Here is a 25,915-nt window from a genome sequence, read left to right on the forward strand (position 1 = left end):
AGGCACGCTACTAGTTGGGGGATGAAGTCCCCTTGGCTGCTTAGGGTCCTTGGGGGCGAACAACCTCTTCTGTTACGACCAGCAAGTCCCACACAGCGGGATTGCTAAGCAGTCTTTGGAGACCACCATCCCCTTTTCTCCACCTCTCTGCAAATGCCATCAATACTTTAAAAAAACACTGAAAAAAAAAAAGTTTACAGGGATGTTCTAGTTAGGAAAAGGAATTAAAAAAACAAATTCCCTGAAAAAAAAAAAAACACCTGTTACATGGGCGTTACAGTTAGGCTCAGGCTTCACTCGAAGAAAACCAGTGAAATTCTGCGGTTATAGTTAACTGAACTAACCAACTTGTGACCCCCGTAACGCACTGCTTCTGACCTCAAATATTACACTACTCATGACATGGTCAGTGACATCACTAACACACCCACTCACACCCGCACACAAGCATTCACAAACCCATTTACAGACCCATACTGGTACTTACACACCCATTCACTGATTCATAGACCTACACACACATCCACTCACTCATACACCCTCTCATACACCTACTCACTAATACAGGCATGGACATATCCACTCATACACTGATACACCCGCTCACACACTAAGCTACTCACACCTATTCACTCACCCATACAGTTACACACACATCCACTTACTCATACAGCTACTAACACGTGCTCACTCACCTATACAGTCACAAACAAGCACACACCCATATAGCCACTCACATTCACTGGTGCACCCACACAGGCAGTCGCAAACCCCCTCACCCACCCACACAGACAAACACCCATACAAATACACAGACAACCAATCAATCACCCATACAGTCACTCACAAACCCATACAGCTACTTAGACATCACCTGACAGACTGATACAAACATTCACTCAACCAGTAACTCACCAATACATTCACTGAGACACCTAATCACTCACTTACAGTCAGTCACGCATCCACTGAATCATCCATACAGGCACTAATACACCCACTGAGGAACCAATACACCTTGGTATACATATTTAACACTCAAACGTATTAAAGACACACAGTCACTGGATGATGTCATTTGAGATGTCACAAGTGAGGTCACTGACATGATGGAATATGTGAGGTCATAGGCGGTGCATTGTGGGGATGCAAGTTAGTTAGCTCAGCTAACTACTGAATTTCACTGGTTTTGTATGAATGAAACCTGAGCCCAACTATAACTTCCCTGTAACCTTTGTCATTATATAGATCTCCTATTGATGGTCGCCTGTAGGTAGTTATAGTTAGGACCTAGTTTCCATAGAAAAAGCGTTTTTTGACTTGCTTATAACTTTGGCACAGTTTAACGAATCTTCACAATAGTCTACAAAAAAAAGTGACCCGTTCTAGTCGTGCATGGAAAGTTTCGGGGGTGATCCATCAAGTGGGGCATAGAAAAAGGGGGTCCAAATGTGTTTTGCATGATAATTCCCATAGAGATTCTAGACCCGACTACAGCCTGAACCACTAGACTTATTTACTCCACATTTGGAAGAAAGCTAGCTCTGGGTCCAAAAAAAGCCCTTTTCATGATTTGGTGTAAATCTGTTCATTAGTTTTAAAGTTATTAAAGAAGAAATAAATATAAATATCTAGGCATGCAGATCCACCGAAGATCCAACCAATCTCGCGCAGAGAGCTGATTGGCTGCTAGCACTTCAGCCAGTATGTGTCTGTGAGTGGGTGGGTGATTGGCTCTATGTGTGAGAGGCTGTATGGGTCTCCAAGTGCTTGTTTGAGTGGCTGAAGGGGTGTTTGATTGTGGGGGGGTGTCATGAACTGTGTGTCTCACCCTCCCCGCCTTCATTATCTGTCTACTTCCCCTGCCCCTACCCCCCCCTTCCCCTGAAACTCTCTCCTTGCCTGCTCTTCCCCTTACGTATTTGTGCTCATTGTTTATCTCAACCTTACAAGAAACTATGTTGCTATGCTTTAACTGTGTAACCTTTGTAACTATGTAACCTGTAAGTATGATCTGATACTTATGTAAAGCGCTCTAATATCTCCGGGTCTAGCCAGAGCTATATAAAACCTTTAAAATAAAGTAAAATAAAATAAATAAATTAATAAATAGAACGGAACCTGCCACTTTATCCAACAAGAGTCCACAGATTTTGCACAAAACGTCTACCTAACTGGAGTACTTTCTACTGGTTAATTAGTAGTGCTACCTGGCTCGGTAAATACCTAGTGCATATTCTACACTACAGCTGCGTAATGAACCACAAGGAAAAAGTGTCCAGTGCCCTTGTGTGCGTTTCGGCAATGTGATTGTTCCTCTGCATTTTCATCTAGAAATATGCAATAACATCAATCCTCCTATAGAGGCGACAACGATACTACAAAGAGGCACATCTCCCATCAAACGTGGGTCCTTCCTCTTGACAGCAAGTGCTTCTTTGTTTGGTGAAAAGATACTCATATTCTTGGACATAAAGCAAGCATCACAAATAGATTGGAAACGTGCTGGGGGCAATTTTGGTATGCTGTTCATCATATTGGCAAAAGGTGGAAAGACTTTCCATCCTTCTCAGGTGTATGGGGCAGGTCCAATGGGCAGAGATTCCTGGTGATTTGCACATTTGCAGTAATTTAAAGGGAGCACCTTGGACTATGCTTTGGCCAGGACAAGAGAGCATTCATGGGGAATGGGGGGCACGCCCTTCCCGCCTAGGGGCGGGGATTTTGGCCCTAGGGTCCCCGTCCCCAGGTTCTTGATGCTGGGTGCCTTGGAACCCCCTCAGGGAACCTACAGTGCAGCGTTTGGGACTGCTGGGGGAGTCCCATTGCCCGAGCCGGAGTTACTCTCACGCAGAGAGCAGCAATAAATTGCATGTCCCTGCATGTGGGAGCAATTTTTCTATCTGCTTTTCTGCCCATTTGACAGTGGGCAGAAAAACGGATAAAAAGTCTGCTCCCATCAAGCTGGTGCAGGTTTGCAGCTCCTGCCCGCTGGGAGCAGGCTTCCTGTTTGTTCTTGTTTGGCGGCAGCCGTCAAAGCTCCTGCCAAGCAACGGTAAAAAGCTAGGACCTCCTCACCCCCACCTTTTTCTCAGCCCCTGCTTGACGGATCACACTGAAACTTTCCATACATAACTAGAATTAGGTGGTCACTTTTTTTTTTTTTTTTAACTTTTGTGAAGATTCGTCAAATGAAACCAAAGTTATAGGCAAGTTAAAAAAACGCTTTTCCTATGAAAACTTGGTCCCATCTATAACTACCTACTGATAAACACCAGTAGGCAATATATCTGAAGTTGTAATGGACCTGTCAGTGAATGCTGCAAGTCTGTTAAAAAAATATACCAATTCTGTATGCATACATCTGCATAGCGAGGTTAGACATTTATAGATGCAGAATACAGGTGCCATACAACACATGTATAAAGAAATTAAATTTGCAAGCCTAGCTCTGCAGCGGAAACTAGGCTGATCTGTTGAAGCCTTTTTAGAAAGTGGTAGCATGTTTGGAGCTGTATCTGTAACCAAAGAGAAACTCATTTTTAGAAGAACGAGATCCGAATTTACATGTAGGTAGGTAGCGCGTGGTACCCTATGAAGTCTTAAGATCCAAGCATCTTCTAGAGTCAAGCTGGGGCTCGGAGAATGGAACCCATAACTGTTCCACTGCATCTTTTGGACCACTTGTGCTAGAAATGTAGCATTGAACAATCTAACAGGGGCCATTGAAAAAAGAAAACAACAAGAGGCTCCTGTAGTAACTTGGGAACGGTTAGAAATAGATTAAGTTAAGTCTCTGAAACCTAGGCTTTTTTTTTTTTTTATTGGCAGAGTTTTATATAGCGCGAACTAGAACCGAACCGAATCAGTTATAATCAGTTACATAGCACCAGTTACGTTACATGAGGACACACTTTCATTTTAGGCACGGGGAGATTAAGTGATTTGCCCAGAATCACAGGGGTTTTTTGGCGTCGTTACCGAGACTCGAACCAAGTTCCCCAGGTCCGAGGTCGAGCGCCTTAGCCGTTAGGCCAACCCCTCTCCCCTTCTTGATAAAAAATTAAGTTACTGTGTAACTGGGGACGCATGTGGATTCCTCTGACCTTTGTCTTTTAGTGCCAACAGTGGCAACTCAAGGGTTTTGAGATCCAGTACCTGTGCAAAAGTGCCAAAAACTCAAATCGAAAAGTTCTTCCTTTGGCAACTGGGATTTGTTATTCTCCTACATGTAGTAGAGACTCGTCCTCATTATTGCCCCAAAGTGAATAATCGGCGATTGCTGTTGCATAGTTACGAGATGCCACCCTACCCTTCAATAAACTATGGGGGTCATGCATAAAACTAACATTGACCAATCAGTGAATGGCACATCTTCCTGAACTCTACACCCAGGTACCCAATAGATCCAATGGTCCTATTTAAGGGGAAAATGTACAGGTTTCTTGGGGGCTTCGGCTCCAATTTCCAGACGGCTTCATCTCACAGCTAGAGGAAGACCGGTTGGGAAGAAATACACATGCAGCGTCTGAGTCAAAGGTGCAATGTAGGCAGCTGAAAAGGCAGACAAATTATTATGGTCTGTCTTATTTTTCACCAGTGCTCTCCCTGGATAGAAATGTGCCTTCCGAAACCCACAAAGACAGTTTGCAGGACTCCGGGCCGGCTCTAGGGCGGTGCGACCGCATCAGGTGCTGATTTGGAGAGTAATGTTCATATTTTTACTGTGTACATTGTCCCAGTAATTTTCAGGCATCAATAAGAATGACAACTCAGGTGATTAACACCTTCGCTGTGGCGGCTATTCCGCCGCAGCGCTAATCGGGCGGGGCGGCCGCGCGCCCATGCTGGTGACAGAACCGCTCCGTCACCAGCCTCGGTTGAGCTGTGCTCATGACGGAGCGGTTCCGTAATGGCCCCGCCCGCTCAATGGAACGCCCAGCGCAGGTGCGGAATCCGAGCAGGCGCGGCGAGCGGGCCATGACGGAACCGTTCCGTCATCAGCACAGCGCCACCGCAGCTGATGACGGAGCGGTTCCGTCATCAGCATCGAAGCAGTTAATGTTCTTCCTGTAGAGAGACCGGAGCTTTGTCTAGTGAACTTTTGACACATCATTGTTCAGAGGGTTAATATGCCTGCTGCAAATAACGTGTCCCGTTCACATCATAAAGAGCATATATTATAAATAGGTCAATGGGTTACTGCTTTTGTCACTTGCAGTTTATTAATTAAAATCTAGATATAGAGCAGCAATCTATTAACTGCCATAAAAGAGCTGCATACAAACAGCACGGAACATATTTGAGCTATATATTTTTTGCCCAGTCTTTCATTGTCCTAATATCGCAAAAGGGGTTCATTTGGGTAGATATAAGTTCTTATTATTAAAGAAAAACCCTAACAATGGGGTTACATTTTAAATTCTGATTTCCAGTCAATGGACTCTTAAATTATACTGCCTACCAGTAAGGATGAAATGTGACTCCTAGTAGGTCTCAGTCTTATGCAACTATATACTGATTTACACATGTATGATTGTGTCTGTGCAATTCGCGAGTGGTGTAAAGTGTTCCAACATCTTAAACTGCGATGAGTGGTGCTATAAAACTAAATTAATCTAAGAGACAGTGGTTATGGAGACTTGAGGGGCCCTGTCTGATGGTGATAGTGAGTGAATCTGGGGCGGAGGTGGGGGGACGCCAACAAACATTGTCATACAGGGCGCCACCAGTGATAAAGCCGGCCCTGAGGAAAGATACACCTACCATGTCAGTCACAGGAACAAACTGAGGGGAAACATTCCATCTTGTAACTAGGGTGTTCTCACCTCACTCACCGTCACCGTACTCCCCTTATTTGTTTTGTTATGTTAATAAAGTTTCTAGAGCGCACAGTTACCGTAGGGTGTCCTGGTGCCGAGCACTGCCTACATGTTTATAGAAATTATAAGAATGTTCAAGAGAAGAGCCAGGTCTTCAGCCCTTCCTGAAGGAGAGGAGCTCGGTGTAATTTCTGAGGTGCAAGGGTAAGCTGTTCCAAACTCCTGCCACCCCAACTGGCTTTTTGACACGAGGAACGATCCCTTGTTTTGCTTCTGAGGAGCACAGTGCTCTTCCAGGAACGTACCATTGTATGCGTTGTCTCAGATAGGCAGGACCAATGACCTTTAGGGCCTTAAAAACGGTGCAAAGGGCCTTAAATGGTAAATGTTTCACCAGGTACCCCAGCTTACAATCAGCAACAAAGCGAACAACTGACCCCCACTAAGAATTCATTGGTATTACGTGAATAAGCGACCCGTTTTGACAACTAATTGGTTAAATCCAGATAAAAAAAAATACCCACACTGCTTTCAAACTCTTAGATCTGGCACTGCCTGCAGTTCTCGCAATTCGATTCCAGTGGATTTCCTCTCGTGGCTACAAGTCTCAAATTTCCCAGGTCTATGCGAGAGTATCTCACCTACTCCATATCCCCCCCCCCTTGCATCCTGGTACTTTAAGTCTCAAGTCCCTAAAGTAATCAACAAAAAAAGACCAAGTATCAGAACGCCAAAGAAAAAAAAAACGTTGTGAAAGTTTTTCCAGCATGGGCCTCAAACTGAGCGGCAGCTGGTAGACAAGCAACGGCTGGTTATTGGGAGAGATGGACTGGCGAGGGGAGTCAGCAACGAATGGGTGCCCCCAAAGGTGGCGGGGTGAGAGGGAAGGGGTGAGGGCTGTCACGGAGTGTATACTACATGCGGGTAGTAGGCCATATGGTAGTAAGACGTACAATCCCCCCTCTCGCCCCAAAAAAAAGCCCGGACCCTTGCCTGCTCCTCACCTGGAAACGCAGCCTGCCCTTGTCGGGGGATGCGGTGGTTTCCTGCTGCCCGGGCTCTGCTGCTGCGTCCCCTTCGGCTTTCTGTTCTGGCTTCTTCTCTTCCTCCAAGCTAGCCTCCTCCTGCCGGTCTGCGCGGCTTCCCTCCGCGGGGCTACCCTTCTCCTCTGCGGGCCGCGCCCCCGAGCTCTCCCCGCTCTCGGGTTTCACCTCTCCGCCGCCCTTGGCCTCCGCGTCCTCTTCCTCCGTGAAGGTGGGGAGTCTGCGGGAAGCGACGGGCGAGTACACCGCGACGGTCCGGGGGAAGCGTACGGTCTTGGGGGGCGAGGAGGCCGGGGTCCCGTCGGGCTCCTGCGGAGCCTGTCTCCACACGCCCCGCCTCCGGCGGGACAGGGTGCGGGGCCCCAGCGAGCACTGCACCGAGGCGTCCTGCCGGGGGTTCACCTGCACCCCCACATCGCGGGTGTTGGCCTTGCGCAGGCGCGGGGTCAGGTTGGGGTTCACCTGGGACAGGATGGCCTTGAGCTGCGCGCGCTGGTAGTTGTCGAAGTACTCTCCGGTGTCCGCGTAGGAGGCGAGGTAACCCCGCTGCCTCCAGCCGCCGCCCTTGCCTTTGGGGTTCAGATACCTGTAGTTGTACGGCGTGTAGGCCGAGTACATGTAGCTGTCCATTGCCTCGTCCGATATCGTAGCCATAGTGTCTGGCCCCGAGCCCGCCCCTGAGGCCTAATTAAATAAGGGCGGCATGTGAAGTCTGCAAACGGCTCAATTAAGACATGGAACTGGAGTTTGGCAACCCCACCTGCAGAGACAGACCCCAGACTCGCCATAAGCGCATAGCAGAGCTTATAGTGGATAATACAAACTTGTTTTAGCCCAAATCTATATTTAAAGTCTGCAAAATGTCTCCCTTAGCTGAACCCGTGCGCATTAATTGAAGTAGTGCAGTGCTTATTTTAACTTTACACGGGAGGCAACTTTGTCTCATGAAATTTATCTCTCTAAACACATTTTGCCTTAAGGTTTCTAGTGGCTCAGCAATGCACCTAATTGATAGGGCTACAGTATGTTACGTTAAAATATAGTGAATTATTATTTTCTTTAAATGGATCTATGTTGTCCTGATTTTCCTATGGTGCTCGCTGTCGTTGTTTATTGTTAGAATAGAACTTTGAAATTAATTAAAGATTACAGGTGCCTAGTTCGAACATAATTTTAGTTGTGTAGAGACAGGCCACTATTGCTAAATTATAATCGTGATAGCAGAGTTCTTAAGTTTTAAGTCCATCTGTGAGTAGTTAACTCAGTCCATGCGTTTTCTTTGCATTGTGGGATTTGCAGTCATGATTTCACACGGGCCCGGCAACGTTACCAGTCCCAAAATGCATAGTAAAACTATGGGGCTGCATTAGCTGCTCCGGTATAGACGTGGAGAACTTGAGAGCTCTGCGCTTGCTTGCCAACGCATGAATTCTACAATCAGGGACGGTAACGGGGGGCTGGGGGAGGGGCGCAGAGGAGTCACTTACCCAGTGTCAGGTGTGGGGTTGTTCGCCCAATTGTGTGTTCTTTGCTTTGCGTTCTAGTATCTGTAGTTTTTTTTTAGCATTGTGCTTGTGGCGCTACAATTGATGGACTGCAAGAAAAAAAATCAGTGCCTATCAAACCTTGGCATCCGCGAATGTTTGCTGCTGTTAAAAACGACTTGCTGAAACATTCGTTCTCTCTGGATCAAAGTTGGCAAAGCCATTTGTATGAAAGCTCAGTTTTCCGAAAAGTAAGGCAAAAACACGGGGACGTGGCACAAGGAACAGGAGCGCCTATTTGCACACACCTCAAGATTCATTGTGCCCGTTGTAAATACTTTGTCTGTTCCGGATAGTTTTCTTTGCATCTATATATTTATAATTTATTACTTCCCCATTACCGACCAGATGTACAAGTAAATAGAAACGTCACTGGTCGAGCTGCTGACAATCGACAAGTTTACTTTAGCACAGGTATCAATCAATACACGTCACTTGGGGTGATCCAAGAGTAGTAGTCATTACCACATTCACCCATTGGTACACTGGTGTTGCCTTTGCTACCCTTCATCTCACAGAACCCTGAAGTTTGACAGGACTATGTGAATAGCTCATCATGAGCAGGGCCGTAGGCACCAGAATGCAACGAAAACCCTCCCCTCCTCTTTTCCTCCTTCATTCTCTGTCTACTTGCCCTGCTCCTACCCCCCTCCCCTGTATCTCTCCCCTTGCCTGCTTTTTCCCTTACGTATATGTGCTTATTGTTTATCTCGACCTTACATGTAACATGTTGCCATGCTCTAATAACTGTGTAACCTTTGTAACAAGGTAACCTGCAACTATGATCTGATACTCATGTAAAGTGCTCTGATACCTCTGGGTCTAGCCAGCGCTAAATAAAACCTTTAAAATATATAAATAAATAAATAAAATAAACACACATGGCTTGAATGAACTAATCGGACAAACCATGATTGCGCCAGGCACTTACCAAGAGGAGCATCAAACTGGAAACAGCACTCTGTTTCTAATGAGAAAAAAACTGAAAATGACCCTGTAAAGGGGAATCATGCCTTGGCTAGGAGTAGATGTCAAAGGCCTCCTCTCCTCACTCCCACCCTCTCTTTCTATCTCTCTCCTCTATCTCCCAAGGACATCTTAAGGATTTTGGGGCTCTGGGCCAAACATTTCTTGGGTCCCCCGGTTTGGAACAGCTTTGAGTTTATTATTCAATTTCAGCTCTTTAAGGCCCTCTTTGACCAGGTCACTGACAATGCACAGGCACACTTGTAAAATTTTAAATGTGTTTATATCTAATATTTAGGGATAGAGACATGATTTAAAATTCCTAACACAGCAGCAGCAGCTCACTAATATTACTGCAAATAATATTTGCGACACCCTCCTATTTCTCATATGTGAAGTTCTTTTTCGATCTAAACGAAACTTTTTTTAGGGATGTTGCATGAAATATAAACACATTTCTTTACAAAAGGTCTGTTATACACTCACACATATCACCCATATTACATTTTTTTAAAATACAAACGGTATTTAAAACAATCTGTTTAACAGTTATTAAAGTTTATCAGGGCAAAACTCTCTGTAGAACAGAGCTGGCTCTAAATGGGCCCCTTAAGCCCAATTTGCCCATGCCTTAACCGCTTCCGTGCGGCGCCGATTCCGCCCCTGTGCTGGACATTCCAGAACAGGGTGCGGTCGTGACGGAACCGTTCCGTCATCAGCACAGCTCAGCCGTGACTGATGACGGAACGGTTCCGTCACAAGCATCGAAGGGGTTAAAACGTCTCTGCTGTCTCCTGCACACTCTGGCATTTCCTTCGCCTACCAACTAGTGTACTTCCTTATCTACTCAGTTCTTGTGCACGGGCCATTCATACTTGTTGCTATCTCATCGCTACCTATTGTATGCCCGTAGCCAGCCCTCCTACCATTGTTAAAACCTCCAGAGTCTACATTACATGCACTGTAGAATTGTTCTGAAACGAAACTGTATGCCACTCTATAACTTACCTTGTAGTGTGCAAACATCATTCACTATGTATCAGCTCATTGTTTTTCTGTTTTCCTTTATATATATATTTTGAAAATTAAAAACGTTTAAACACAAAAAAGGGGGAGGGGGCTTAAAATAACCCTCAAAGACCCTCACTCCTGATTTCCAATAAAGGATCACAATATACGTCTACTCTTTAGTGCGATCAATTTCCATATAGCATGTCAGCAATTGCGTTTGCATTTTAAAAGGGATAATTGAACAAAACTGCAATTGTTAAATAGGTTTAGCTCTTCTAATTATTTATTGTAATTCAGTTTTATATAGCGCTTACTACCCCTGTGTGGGGTGCTGAAGCACCTGCCTATATGGGTAGGGCCCTACACCGTGTATAGTGTGTGGTTGGAAGGAGGTTCTCTTTGTTTTGATCCTAAGTTGTAAGCGTTTTAATGTTGTGCGTGATGACCTCCGAAGTGCAGTTATCGTGTTATGGGACATAGCGCGCAGCAGTGTGGTGGATGATGAAGAGTGAGGGACAGATGGACAGTTTTGTGGTTTTCAGCATGCTGGAAGCTTTGAACAGCTCTGCAGATCCCTTTATGGTATTTGTTATGATATAGTCCCATAGTTGGTTACTGCACAGGATTGTCCAGTCTCTGTGTAGCCGTGGCCCTGAGCTGGTATGGTTGGAGGAGAGAGAAGTGGAGAGATCTGTTGGGATGGGCAATTTTATTATCATTCACTCTCTGAGTGTCTTTGTGAGATGTAAAGAGGGGCTCAGGTTGTAATGCCATTTGGGACCTGCAGTGGTGCACTATATTAAAATCCTCCAAATTGTTCAGCAATGGAAGACAGATCTCTCCAGTTATTTCTTCAATGCCTGTTCATTTGGAGATATATATATATATATTTTTGGCTGTACAATGCTGGCGATGGACAACGCTCATAGCAAATATGTCTTATGTGAATTTTGTAGAATAATTGTGAAAACGTATTTGTAATCCTGGGGGCCTGATGATATGTTTTTCAACAAAGGGGTGCGAAGCATCAAAAAATTTGAAGGCTACTGTACCTCACCTTCTACAGAAAACAGGATTCTTTTGAGGGATAAGAAGGGGAAGTGGGAGGGCCTTCAAGTGTCAACTCTGTGTTGCCATTGGTGGCCAAATGATGAGCGACATGAAATAGCGTTTCTGTACACTGATGGCTCAACACGTGACTGAAGCTAATTTGGTTGTCACGTGCCTTCTCTGCCGAGGGATGGAAGAGATGCTGTTCACATCTTTCAGGACAATTTAAAAGCCAGCCCAGACAGCGCTCCCTGACACACAATATTTCACTTGCCCAGCCTTTAATGTTTTACACGACATCGTCTCCACTGTTTTACAGGGTTGCCGAGGTGGCACGTGGTACGTTAATCAATTTTACTTCTGTTTCATTGATTTTTTTTGGTTCGCTTGTAACATATAATGAATGACATTGGAGGGGGGACAATCAAACATCACAGAGGGGCGAGGTGATGGCTTCAACAAAAAGATTTGGCTGCATCTTTTGCCACAAGCAAATCTTCAAACATAGAATTCGGTAAGTCCTTCACAGTTTCAAGTTCTACAACACCAAATGCCGTCGGAAATGCCCAAACTTGCCAATGCCTGACCGAGAGTTTTAACGGGAATTTGAAGGGGACATCAAGCAAATGCACCATTGTCCCTCTCACATGCAATGGAGGTACATGTTTTTTTTAATCAGGGAGAAAGAAGATTTACACTTAAATCCTTAGACATGAAATGACGACTTCTACAAAAATAGCAATATTTGACATTTATGCAAATGCCCATTCCAGTTAGTGATTCTGAAACGAGAGCTGTAAACTATAATGTGGTTTGTGTTGTTTCCATAATGAAAGAATTGGGGTCCCCTGTTGTGACTGCGCCGTAGGAGAGATCCCCTTCCTCCTCTTTCAACTTCCGGTAGGATATGTCAGTGTCTTGGTCTTCCTCTAGTGGTTCCTGCTTGTGCAGAACATCTTTCCGATACATTCTGTAGAGAAGGACATAGAGCCCGGCTTCAGCCGCCTGGAAGAGAGCGTAGAGGAGCGGGAACATGTACATGCTGCCGATGAGGTCTGGTGGGAAGGCCAGCTTCAAGATGGCTGTGCAGAGCTGCACGTTCTGGCAGCCAGTCTCCATCGACACTGTCCTTCGCGAGCCGGGTGACAGATCAAAGAGAGCACCCAAGCCATAGCCTAGGGCGTAGCCAGCCAGGGGCATCAGCACAGCCACGAGGTAGACAGAGGCCGGAATGGTGGCCAGCAGCTCAGGACCCAGCATCGTGGCCGTCAGAATGAAGAGGATCAGCAGAGTCACCAGGAGAGACCAGAGGGAGATCTGAGGAAAGCCAAAGGAGACATAATTACAAACATGCTCGTGTTGGAGACCTGCCATTGTATGACTTGCCATGTCATGAACAGAGCCTATTAAACAAACACATGGTTCAGACAAGCAGCCCTAGTACCTTACAAAATGCATGTGATCCTATGTTATCAGCATTCAAATAGTGCTGCCTACCATTAGTATGACAATGTAGCACTTTCTTAAATTGGGCACCCTTCTAATTTTCAATAGATTTATGTTGATTTCGTTTTTCACTGCTATACAGTAAATCAATATATCTGTCCAAAGACTGATGTGCTTCAATATACAGTGAAAGATATTTCAACCAACAATTCCCCCAAACGTATCTCCTTCTCCCCACCTAAAACCCTTCCCACCTCTTTTCCATGTCCGTTCGTCACCTTTCCAACTTCAATGTTGATTGCATGATCTGAATGCTAGGCAGCTTCTCTATGTCTATTAAAGTCCAAATCCTCCTGCCCCAAGTGTCCCGGGTGGGAGACCCAGGCTTCCCCCACTAAGCCAGTATCTCCTATTCTGCTGTAAGTAGCAGAATGTTGATAAGCCTGCCTGTCTACACCTTGATAGGATATATTACTGCAGATGGGCGTCCTAGTATGACTACTTTTGGGCACTTGCCTGTCTTGTTTTATGTAATTTCCTTAATTGTCCCCAAGATGTTCTCCCAAAATTCCCTTAAACTAGGACATTTCAGCAATATGTTTGAGAAATGTTTGCAGTCTCACCACAACTCCCCCAGCATTTGTCCGACCTTTGTAGCGCAGATGCTCTGTACCAAGCATCTTGTAGAGTGCATCCATACCTTTGGCATGTCCCACATGGTTTATATTTCTAATACATATTTCTTCCCTCTGATCATTGTCTAAGTTGAAACACAACTTCTTCTCTCTTTCCTACTTAGAGGTTGCTTTATTTCTCCCTTAGATCTTCTGTAGAATGCAGTGTAGGTCAATGATTGCATGTTTTGTGTCAGGGTGTGTGACTTGAGGCACTTTTCCATGGGGTTAAATCTAGGGTAGCTCCCGTTTAATCGAGGGATGGAGGGCCCATTGTCTTACTTGGGCATACTGAAATCGTCTCAACTCCATCAAGCCATGTCTTGCCACATGTTTTCGAAAGTTTTGATATAATCCCTTCTAAACATATCCCCAGTCTAAAACCCTGCATCATCCCATTTTGTCCCTTTAAAATAACTGAAAAGTTTATGCAGCAACCATAGCAAGTCTGGTGCAGACACTTTATAGAACTGGGAGTTGTACTATGGAATATCGACCCCCTGAATACTGTGGCACAAGAATATCGAGGACAGAATATTGAGGGACAAAATCGCGAAAGGCAAGTGCATATAGGTAGTACGGTTTACTATTCCTAACTCCACATCTACATACCTTGAAGATATATATATATATATATATATATATATATCTATATATATCTATATATATATATATATATATATATATATATATATATATATATATATATATATATATATATATATATATATATATATATTACACACTTGATCCTGCTGCCGAGGTCCGTGTCCCATAGACAAGTGGCAAGTCAAACCGGGCAGGTCTCCCGGTAAAGAATTTTTTCCACCAAATCTTCTAAAAGAAGGACTTGCACTCAGAGTAAATACCAAAAGTTTTAATTCACCGTGACGCCTTTCATCAGTGAAACTGACTTGATCACACAATCACACAATATATATATAAATATAGCTGTCAGTTATAATCCACTCTACCATCCCTGTGTTAATGTTTCATTATTTCTGTAATGCTAGAGCGAGAAGGGAGGCAGGGATTTACCGGATGGTCTGTGTTAAAGGTAGCGAAATTTGGGGGGGGGGAAGGGTTAAACATATAGTAAGCTACACATCAGCACATAGCTAGAGGGTCAGAGGGGTATTGTGTGCAGGCACACCAACAAGGGGGGGGGTAATCAGAGTAGTCCATAAGACAAGTTACATAAGGCAGATAAGCTGTCAAATGAGTAAAACAGTGTCAGACGGTCAAGAACTGGAGTTGGTGATATGAGCAGTTGCCATGCACCCTTTCAAAGGCAGGGAAACTGCAGCTGCTGTAAAATACACTCCATGAACTAAAACATGAAGTGAAAGTGCAATCGGGGTTGGCGACCTGAGCAGAAACTAAACACTCTTTAATACAGGCAAGATGTTACATTCTCCTGCTAGGCTGAATGAGGGCCAAAATACTGAGCACCACAAGCCCCTCTCATTCTACCGAAGGCTAACCTTAGAGCTAATATTGTACCTGAACCTACAAAATGTATCCAGGTGCTGCATAAACATTACATCTGATAACGTAGAATCGACTGAGTTACTGTGTTTTCATCTTCTTGTTAAGAGATGCCACGTTGTGTGATTCATTTGTGTTGCTTGGTAGTTGGTCCCAAAGCCAGGCATGCTGTACACGTTGGTGCCTGCTTCCCATTTTATTTCTCCTTGAACGTTGTATCACCAGGAGTCCGAAACCCCTTATCTGAGATCTAAGTTACATACCATTGAAACCGTGACTTTCAGTGCTCTTTTATTCTTGATGGATTGCTCTGGGATCATTATCAAAACCTTACATTCCACCCGTGACACACAAGATAACTGATGCAGCTTTAGGATGAGGGTGGTATGGGCATCTGGGGGGGCTCCCGCCGCCACTCTAGCAGCGTAACTCTATTTTCTGCTGTCTCGCTATTCTCTTTTTGGGGTCTCGTCTGTGTATGACTCAAAGCCCATGCCACTCTTTACCAGGAGAGCATATAGAGGTTTCACAATAGATCGAACAGCATCAGCAACTGCTGTTAGCCTTGTGTGATCGCCAACCTCATCTTAACTGGAGGAGCTGCAAATGAATACCCTCAAAATCCAGCCCTCTAGAGAGTAGGCAAACCAGAGCAAAGTGTTTGCATCTGACCCCACCACACTCTTCGTCCTTTCTATTAACACAACATGATGTATAGTGTTAAAGGCTGCGGACAGTTCGAGTGGCTCCTGAAACACGGCGTACTCCTGATCTTCCATATCCGATAGCTGCTGTCTCACATCCAGTAAGGCTATCTCCGTACCTCGACTTTGCCTGAATCCTGATGCATGACCCCAGCAGGTTGTGAAGCTATATGAGTTCAGATCTGAGACACAGTCAACTTTTTCATTGCTTTTGGGCAGGCAGTCCCGATGACACTTTATATTATGCGTTTGAAGTTCTTCACTGAAGTGATGGAGCAGGAATGTCCCAAGTTCTGTGTGGAGTTCTTACCAACAATGATTCTTTCAGCTTAACGTAGAGAAGTTGGCCTTACATTAAAATGCTAGCTGTTATCAGAAGATAATTTACTCCCAAGCCCTCCACAAACATGCAGCTACTAGAACAGAGAACTCCCCTGACCTTTGCAAACTTCATCTACAAAAATACACAGAAGCAAGGGTGGGTTGTCTTTGCTGATCAATATATGATCTTGACACCTCTTTACGTGGGCAGTATCCTTCAGAATACAAAACAGCTTGTTCTGTATAATTGCCCACTTTGCTCATTCCTCTAGCTAGTACTCTTTTTGGTGTGGTTAACTCAGTAGGCTTTAGCACTTTACTCTTGCACCCCTTAGCTTGCACTGGATCAGTAGACGTTCAGCGGTGTGCTATCCCAGGACACTCTTGAATGTTCTTTGTCACATCAGGATGTGTGTGTGTCTTTGTATGGGTCGTCTGCTCAATTGCCTGTATGTCTAGTTCTCTGGCCTGAGTGACTCAATGGCAGTTAGGCAATCCTTGTAAGAGGTATTTCAGCTGTCCTTGGAAACACAGGAATCAGATACTACTACACGCGTATTAGACTTTGACTTACAAAGGGTACAGGCATCGATCAGTCAAGGCTTTCTCTTGGAGGGCGTCACATGGGAGAGAGATTGTTTCAGGCAGGACATGTACTTCTTGCAATACATATCATATTCAAGCAGTTTTAGACTTTTGTGAACATTTTATTTAACGTTAAGTAAAGATGCTAAGTAGCCTTTTTTTAAAACTCTTTATTAGTGGCTTCATAGTATAATTTACATCACCTCATTATCTGCATGATGCTAAGTAGCCTTAATGAACGAAAAAGACTTGTGTAGCGCAAACAGCTGCCCCACAAGCAGGCGTCCTGACTCTGGGTAAAAGTAAGACATAATTTCCAGATTGGGCAGGAACAGGGGAGGTCGACGTTAGGTCTCTATAAATATGAGGGTCTTTAAAAGACTCTCGAAAGAATTCTCAGATATAGCACCTCTAATGTGATCCAGTAGTTGATTCCAATGCTTCGGGGCCCAGAAAGAGAAGGAGCGCCACCTGCTCTGATGTCTGGCAGATGGTGTATGGCACTTATTCTGCTTTGCAATAACAGTATGTCCCAGGAGCATTGTCCATTGGACAACCTGCTCTTGACTTTTACTGTTGTGGCAGACCCAGTATGTTTTCGAGTGCAATAGACCTGTATGACAAATATGTTGACCAGTGTCTACTTGAATATGACATGTTGGTCAATGACATATTGCTACACTCTGATAGGGTTTTGAGGCACCTCGCAAACTAGTCCTTCTTTTAATATAGGTGACTACCATCCCTCTGCTCAGGCTATGGTGCTACTGAAGCTTGGTAGCAGCTGAAGTAGGGAAGGTCTTTTGTTTTTTTTAGAGTTTTATGTAGCACAAATTCGATCTGAAGGTATCAGAGCACTTTACATCAGTACCAGATACATTACAGATGGGCAAATTCATTTTTTTTGCGGTAGGCACGGGGAGAATAAGTGATTTGCCCAGAATCACAGGATGTTAAGCTTCCTTGCCGAGACTCAAACCCGGTTCCCCAGCTTCGAGTTTGACTGCTCTAGCCATTAGGCCACATCCTCTCCAATTTCTAACCTGAACCTCTCTTGGAGGTCTGCCCACTGACGTTTCGTGGTAATTCTGTGTAGTTGGCCATAAATATACTCCCTCATTCTCCTGATTATATGTTGAGTGTGCATGTGAGTACCTGGGTACTTGTGAAGCTGGATGTCCAAGTTGAGGTAATCCCTGTATGTATGAAGTCTACAAGATTGTAGGGTTCTTTCAAAGTTAGCGGTAGACAGGTGTAGCTGATTCCCCTTTCCTTTCATGTTCCCCTCGGGTTCTTTCAAAGTTAGCGGTAGACAGGTGTAGCTGATTCCCCTTTCCTTTCATGTTCCCCTCGCTGCATCTTTAGCTCCCCTCACTCCTTTGGAATACATTATGAAGCCAAGTGCACTGCCTACCTTTCAATACATATTCCCAGGACGCAGCCTTTGTGCCCGGGCTGAAGTTCAGAACCAGGTCGAACAGGTGTCACCTGACAGAGCAATACCTAGACATGTGGCACACACTACCACAAGAGACAGTGCTAATGTCCGACCCCCACATCCTGTGGTTTCTGCTGCTGTAAGCAGAAACTGTCTACATGAACTACACAAGTGGCAAGGTGGCGGTTTCACTCCCAGACGGTTTCAATGGAGATGTAGCTACCTGAACGGGAGATTCCCTTTTTTTTGTGGGAGAATTTAGATTTCAATCAGCTTTTGGAGATGATAACCCGGTTCAACACCAAATCAAACTAAGGGCCTCTAGCTTATCCAGTGTTCACCTCATGGCTTGGTGAAACTGCGTGTCTGTGGAGAGAAAGGACTGGACCAGAGACAACCCATGGCTGTCTCCCTCTAAGGAGTTAGAACCGAGTCTCTAGCACTGGGGATAACGTCAATGTAACTGGGCTATGGTGAAGAGGCAGCCCACTGCCTACTGTGCTTGGAAACGGACTTATTCCACCAGGTCTTGAGCGCTTTCATGTGCTGTTATGATGTGCTTAGCACTGCTAAGTGCAAACTAGACTGGAGACAATGCTGGATGGTCCAGACTGATGCAGACTCAGCACTTGAGAAGCTGCTGGTTGAAGTACATGAGAGACACCCTGTGAGGGATGTATGACGTTACAACGCATGCTTTTACCACGCATGCTGTTACAAGGCAAGTATTACAACGCAAACCTTTACACGCATTACACTTGGGGGTGCTGGATAGTGAATAGTTTAATTTACTATTCCAACTCCAGTCCCTGTGGACACTAGGGAAGGTGTTGGATAGTAAATTAAAACTATTCCCTATCCTAGAGCGCCCCCCAGTGTAATGCGTTTTCGTTGTAATACTTGCGTTGTAACATCACTGTGTGGTAAAAGTTTCGTTGTAAAGGATGTTTCCCGTTGTGAGGTGACTAGTCACCGTTGTGAGACGCTGTACTCTGCATCACGAGGGCAGCGTGTGACTCCGTGATTGCTACCCACAGAGGTGACCCATTGTTGTTCTAAGAAGGACACTAAGTAGGCACGAGGCTGGCATGTGACCCTGTGAGAGTTACTCTGCGAGGTGGCTAATATGGGAAACATCCATTACAATGCAGGTATTACATTGTAGTGCCTTTACGACGTAGTCAGTACCACGACTACCACATTACCACACGTTCCTTTACAATGCAGGTCATTACAACGACTTGCTTTAGGGATTGCGGTGTTGGACTGGTGTTGGATTTTAAGTCCAACACCTTCCCTACTGTTACACCGACTGGAGCTGGAGTAGTAATTTAATCTATTCCAAAGTCCAGTGCTTTCCTAAAGCAAGTAATTGTAATGGCTTGCTTTGTAATGGAACTCATGGTAACAATGCAGTCATGGTACTGACTGCGTTGTTAAGCCACGCTTGGTTTTGGCATGCGTGCCAACAGATGCTATTTGGCTAATATGGCACCTTCTTTCACTCATGGGTATGGTGTGACATGTAGTTATACGAGTAGCACCCTTGAGGCAGCCCATCATACTCAAGGACCTGCTGCAACCAGACCCAAAGCTGTGACTCTGAGACAGCACCCTCGGACTGACGACCACAAGCTGTACAGAATATAGCTTCTTCGAGTGCATTTAAAAAAAGAAGAAAGACAGCCCCGGGGGCCCTGAACTTGAAAAAGAGACTACTAATAGTAATTTACTCTCACACTAGTGCTCTAGAAGACAGCAAACAGAGTGCTTGGCTAATCATAGGTTAGATGTCAAATTATACCCGTGAATCTTGCACATTTCCCCCTCCCCCACTGCAAGCATAGGAGGTGGTACAGTGTCTTTTACGGTATAGTCCCCAAATAACTTGATTTCCTAGAACTTCTAAAAGTCTTATTCCTCTTATATTTCCTGAGGCAGATCAATACTAACAACTTCTTTTTTGTGCATGCCCCAGAGAGCTGGCCTGATAGTATGTGCTAGATAAGTCATGTGTGATCAGCAGAGGTAACAGCCATGGTATGAGTAGGGAAAATGGGTTACACTCATCATCTTAATTAGCCCCAAATAGCGAAATATGGCGTCTTCTCTAGGGCACTGTTTTGCTCCATATTTATTACTGTTCCAGCAGTCCCAGTCCTTTATATATGTTCACAGTCTAGGAACAGGTCTACTGGTCAGCAAAAAGCGGGGTGCTATAGTAATCACAGCACAGTTCTGTGGTGGCATATGCAAGGTGCCAATGGTGTTAGAGTGGGCTTCTCAGGTCAGGTATGCACCTTGAGTGTTCACGCTCTCTGGAGAACAGGTGCAAAGTTCTGTCCTCTGACTATATGCTGGTCCCAGGGAAGATTGTAGGTGGACTGGGTGGACACAACAGTTTCCATAGCGGGTTGCAGAGTCACTGTGGATTCCCATTTTGTAGTCATCACCTCTGAATTGATGGAGAGACTGACAGCAGCAACAGGCCGCCAACGCAGGCAGCGTTACGGCATCTCTGGCCTAGGCCTTACCTCAGACCAGTGCAGGCAGAACTGGATCTCACACTCTGGCAGTCAAACAGTTATTCTAAGCACTTTAAGCAAGTAGTCCTTACTACTCTTGTACATCTGTCCATGTGGAGCGCAGTTCCATGCTGTAATGATAGTGTAGTGTTCTACTCACTGGGAACATGGCTGGGCTTCTCAGGCCACAGGAATTTTCCTTGGCCCTGCGGGTTGAATCTAAACCTGGGGTTTCAACAGGAGCATTGCTTGTAGTCACACAATCTTCAAGGGATTGATGCAGCTGCTACTGCCAATAACAAGTGGGTTATATCCATTGCTTTTACATATGTGTGCCGTCCTGACTTTCCACTTTTCAGACTGATTGACAGTAGGGACAAAATAATCATTTAGGGACATTTGTACTCTGATGAAGGACATTAAGCCTTTTTGGGCACATAGAGTCAGCAGAAACATGTTGAATAAAATAGCATGGAGGATAGTAGGATGATAATACCACAGGACCATTTCACTTTTCGATTTTGTAATCCTGTCAGGGCAACCCAGAATAAAGTGAAGAATTGGACTATAACTCCAGACTGTTTTACTTATTCGGATCCCTAATCATGATATCCCATGCTCCCACAGGATAGTAGCTCAAACATTATTCAACTTTTTGGGTAATGGAACCTTCCCTGTGAGGAAGCATGCCACAAATAGTTAGTGAGAGCTGTTTTCCCAACCTGGGGGATCTTTGGTACTGGGATGAAATTCCTACTATTATGCTTGAACATAATAGTCTCATGTGTGGCTTATGTAACTAATTAGGAGGAAGGACTAGTAAGATGTATTCCATTACTCTCCTTCTCATGATTTATATACACCTTTTATGTATGCAAAGCCCCTTAAAAGACAACACAAATGTACAGTTTGGCACGTGTTGCCTTGTGCCATCTAAATGTGCTAGTTTTAAGAACAGGCAATAATTTTTTTTTCAGGATGGTGCCTTAAAATAGCTGGCAAGAATGGGGTTTAGTTAGTGTTACATGATATCTGAGCATTTGGAGGTAGGTGGGCCTTGGGCAAAAGTAAGTCCATATTAAGTCCGTGTCTCTTGGGGGCTTAGGGAAATCCCTGTGGGATTTACGACTGCATTATGGTTGCCCTCGTAGATGTATCTGTGGGTTTCATTGAATGGATGTGGATTCTCCATGCACTTTTCCTCACACCTGGCTACTGGATGGGGTAAACTGCTCTATCTGTGGTGCTAGTAGACAGGCGAGTGCTCCTGTTTTTTTCTAGGGATGCCGGCTGGGCTTGTCCATCAGCTGAGGCTTTCTGCTGCACTTGGAAACATTGACCTGCCTCCCTTTCTCATACCTCTTGTATGTCCTTGACTTCCTGCTAGGCTTGTTGCGGGCTCTATGGTATTGGCATTTTCCTGGCTTCCTGCTGGGCTAGGGGTAGGGGTCTATCTGCTTAGTGTGCGGCAGTGGAGTCCCCTTCCCTGGAAGATAGGTGAGTGCACCCTTTATTTTACTGGAGCCTCGTGGAATGTGGGCTTTTGCAAAAACAACAGATGATGGACAGAATACAGAACAATGTCATATATTCACCCCAGTACAGAGATCTGGGCCTAAATCCATATTTTTCTCTCACCATGCCATTCCAATTTGAACCCAGTCACATGCAAATGAATCTTGACCCAGTGCCTCATGGGAACAGTCCAGACCAAATTGCCAAGCCAGGTCCTCCCTGGACTGGAACCAAGCATCCTAGGACCGGTTTCGGGCTTTTAGCCCTCAATAGCTTGATTCCAGTGGCATGGAGAGCACGGGACTCACGTCTGAGCATACCCGTCCCACTCGGGGTGAAAAATGCAAAAACAACAGTTGATGGACTGAATGCAGACCAATGTCATACATTCACCCCAGTACAGAGATCTGGGACTAAATCCATTGTTTTTTCGCTCACCATGCCATACCAGTTTGAACCCAGCCATATGCAAATCAGTCTTGACCCTGTGCCTGATGGGAGCAGTCCATTTTTGTCTAGTTGGGGTTCTTTTGGCATTCCCAGTGGGCTTGGTGATCTTTTGGTCAGGTTTTTGTACTTGGTTGTTCCCCTCCCCTGACCTCACTAGTGATGTTGAGTTCTTCTTGTTTGGCCCTTTGTGCACTCCTGAATAATTTCTGGTTGATGGCTGTTTGGTTTATGACTGGTTTACCACCATGCTGTCTACGGGTCTTATGCTAAGTGTCTCTGATCTTCAGGTTTGGTACTTGTATCCATTGTGTGTTAGCTGGTTGAGCTTCTTATGATTTGTGCTCTTGATCCATGCTGGACTTGGGATTTTGGATGCCTGGTGCTTTAGTTGTCCTGGCTGGAACTTGCTTTTTTTCATGCCTTATCTTCTCACTGCTGTTTGCCTCTGGATGTTGTGGGACAAATTGACGTGTCCTTCCTCTACACTCACAGTCTCCTTAACGTTCTACACTATTTTTGTGTTGGGTGTCTTTTGAAACGATTGTGGAGATCTAGCTGTCAGTTGCCCAAAACCTGTGGCATTGTGCCCTCTGCTGATGTCCTAAATGCCCCTGTAGGGTGTTAAGAGTCGGGGTGTTGGTGCCTTCTGTGGTGGCTCTTATTTTCCCTATCTGTGGTCCTTGCTCGGATTGTGCTGCAGAAGGAGGCTTCCTTTCCTGTGCCCCCTCTCCTACTTCACGTCTTTATAGTGTGGGGTGTGATTACATGCTGCAGGCTGTGCTCCTGGTTGGCTGTGAGGCAGGCTAGGGCTTTTTGGTTCATTGCTTTGAATTGGGATATTTTCTATGGCACTGCACTAGAATGGCCTACGCCAATTCACCACACCTTGTTGTGTGTCATGTTTGTAGCTTAGAACATTTTTTTGCAGTGCCCCAAAGGTAAAGGATGACAGTGGAAAAAGGCCCCTTTGGGTTTGGGTGCCCACTGCACGAGTTCGATTACTGGACGCAACCACTAGGTATCACAACAAGTACTGTGAATGGTCAAATTTAAACAACATCATATAGCAATATCAATTATGCTAGTACCAATGTCAAAGATAATATCAATTTTTTGTATGTGACAGGAAAAAGCAATACAATAGTGTTTAAAAGGTAGACATAAGTTTATTACACATTTTCAAACAATGAAAGCAAAAGAAATTTATACAAATTTAAAATACATCATAATAAACAAACAATTTCATAATTTTTTTTATTTAAAAATGTTCTTGAGAACACAAGTCGACGCGGCGTTTCGGTTAAAAAACCTTCCTCAGGACAGTTTCTCAGAATATTCGTTGCGATGTATGTCTCAGCTATTCAGTCTGAGGTCTAATGTCTTATAGACAGAAGTAGATGTGTCCTGTTTTTGGTCCACATACCCAGCTACTGGAGTCCCAATTATTCGGGATATGATGATGTATGCCTTAATCTTAAATAAAAGGTCCGTTAAATTTTCACTGTATCGGAGAGGCCACCAGTAGATATGCGTACACTAGTAGATACGCGTGCACAATGATACTACTTGTGTAATCTCTGTAGCCGCGTGCTAAATGTGCTTCGTCGGCTAACTCTGGTCATCACAATTTTTAAAGCATCTGGATAATAGAGTCTGGCCTCCCTGCTCCTCCGTATACAGCGTCTGGGGGTTCTGTTGATTTCATTTTATTTAAGATTAACCGAAACGCCGCGTCGACTTGTGTTCTCAAGAACATTTTTAAATAAATTTTTTTATGAAATTGTTTGTTTATTATGATGTATTTTAAATTTGTATAATTTTTTTTGCTTTCATTGTTTGAAAATGTGTAATAAACTTATGTCTACCTTTTAAACACTATTGTATTGCTTTTTCCTGTCACATACAAAAAATTGATATTATCTTTGACATTGGTACTAGCATAATTGATATTGCTATATGATGTTGTTTAAATTTGACCATTCACAGTACTTGTTGTGATACCTAGTGGTTGCGTCCAGTAATCAAACTCGTACAGTGGGCACCCAAACCCAAAGGGGCCTTTTTCCACTGTCATCCTTTACCTTTGGGACACTGCAAACATTTTTTCTTGTTACTTCCCCTGGTCCCAGATCATACCTTAGGGGTCCCCTATACTTTTTTCTGATGTTTGTAGCTTACTCTTTGGGCTAGTCCCTTCTGTAGCTGTCTTGTGGGTGATTATTGTCCCTGTTTGCTTTTCTTTTTGACTTCCCCTTAGTACTGGCTTGGATTGGTTTACTCTTGTTTCTTCGTTTTTGGTTTGGATTGGCCTCCTCATTTTGTATACTGCCTATGACCACCCTCCCCAGTGGGGGTAGAGTGACTAGTTGTCTCTCCCCACTGCTCCTTTTTTTTTTACTTTGGCATGGGTGTGCTGGCTCTGCTGGTGTTCACTGGGTCCCAGTCCTGTCTTCTACTGCTGCAAATAGGGTTCCTGCTGGCATTATTTCCTTATGTCACTGATTCTTTGTGATAGGTTATCTGCCTGGAACCTTCCTTGGATGTCTTTACTCTCTCTTAACCTTGTTGGGGGTCTCTTCCTACAGGCTGCCTTTGCATTATGTCTTCAGACTTCTTCTGGCTGGTTGCTTTGTCTTGTAAGTAATTGGAGCATTAGGATTTATTTTGAGAATAGAATTTCAGCTGACCCTTCAGCTAATAAAAGCATTTGGGCAAACTATGATAGGGAATGGAATCTTCCCACATGCATTGTAAGTTCAAGAGACTGGAATGTGCATAACTTGTGTTGCAATGGGGTTGCTACTGTACATTCATACCTGATTTCTTTGATCCTAACCTTTCCCTTACTAGATAGCTGTTGGTAAATAAAAGGATATTTAACCCCTTCCATGCTGCCGTCGGCCATTGGCCGACGCAACGCTACCTCGCTTGTGCTGCTGTCGGCCAATGGCCGACGCGGCCCCGCCCGTTTTGCGGAAGTGCCGCACTTCCGCAAAATCAGCGGCACAGTGGAGGGGTTAATGGAATACCTTGAGGTATTTTTAGTTTAGGTACTGGGCCATTATTATCCAGAGTAGAGAAATATCTATGAACTTCCTCGGGACAGTCCAACCCGAGGTCAAGCCCGCCCTTGTGGTATTATCCTACCAGGGTGCGAGGAGGTGGCATATGATGAAGCATGTCATATTACCTGAGTGAGCCCACCTCATCCAATTCTTGGATTGATCATCCAAAATAGGAGACCAAAAGTATCTACACAGGTTTGTGTGAAATACAACACTGAACCCTGTCTCCCAAACATGGGATTATTTTCTATCCTATGGTCTCTGGGAT

General features: G+C 44.6%; 2 protein-coding genes across 2 annotated transcripts in view; both read right to left on the minus strand.

Moving 5' to 3' along the window:
• Window positions 1-7,548, minus strand: part of ZAR1 (zygote arrest 1) — a 101,120-nt gene extending 93,572 nt beyond the window's left edge. Inside the window, exon 1 of the mRNA XM_078678959.1 lies at window positions 6,827-7,548. Within this exon, the coding sequence (XP_078535085.1) occupies window positions 6,827-7,519 (693 nt within the window). The 5' untranslated portion in view covers window positions 7,520-7,548. The remainder of the gene's footprint in view (window positions 1-6,826) is intronic.
• Window positions 7,549-11,700: 4,152 nt separating this feature from the next.
• Window positions 11,701-25,915, minus strand: part of SLC10A4 (solute carrier family 10 member 4) — a 163,706-nt gene continuing 149,491 nt past the window's right edge. The window contains exon 3 of the mRNA XM_078678219.1: window positions 11,701-12,753. Coding sequence (XP_078534345.1) covers window positions 12,238-12,753 — 516 coding nt within the window. The 3' untranslated portion in view covers window positions 11,701-12,237. The remainder of the gene's footprint in view (window positions 12,754-25,915) is intronic.

The sequence above is a fragment of the Lissotriton helveticus genome, chromosome 2_2 (assembly GCF_964261635.1).
Source record: "Lissotriton helveticus chromosome 2_2, aLisHel1.1, whole genome shotgun sequence".
Classification (NCBI taxonomy): domain Eukaryota; kingdom Metazoa; phylum Chordata; class Amphibia; order Caudata; family Salamandridae; genus Lissotriton; species Lissotriton helveticus.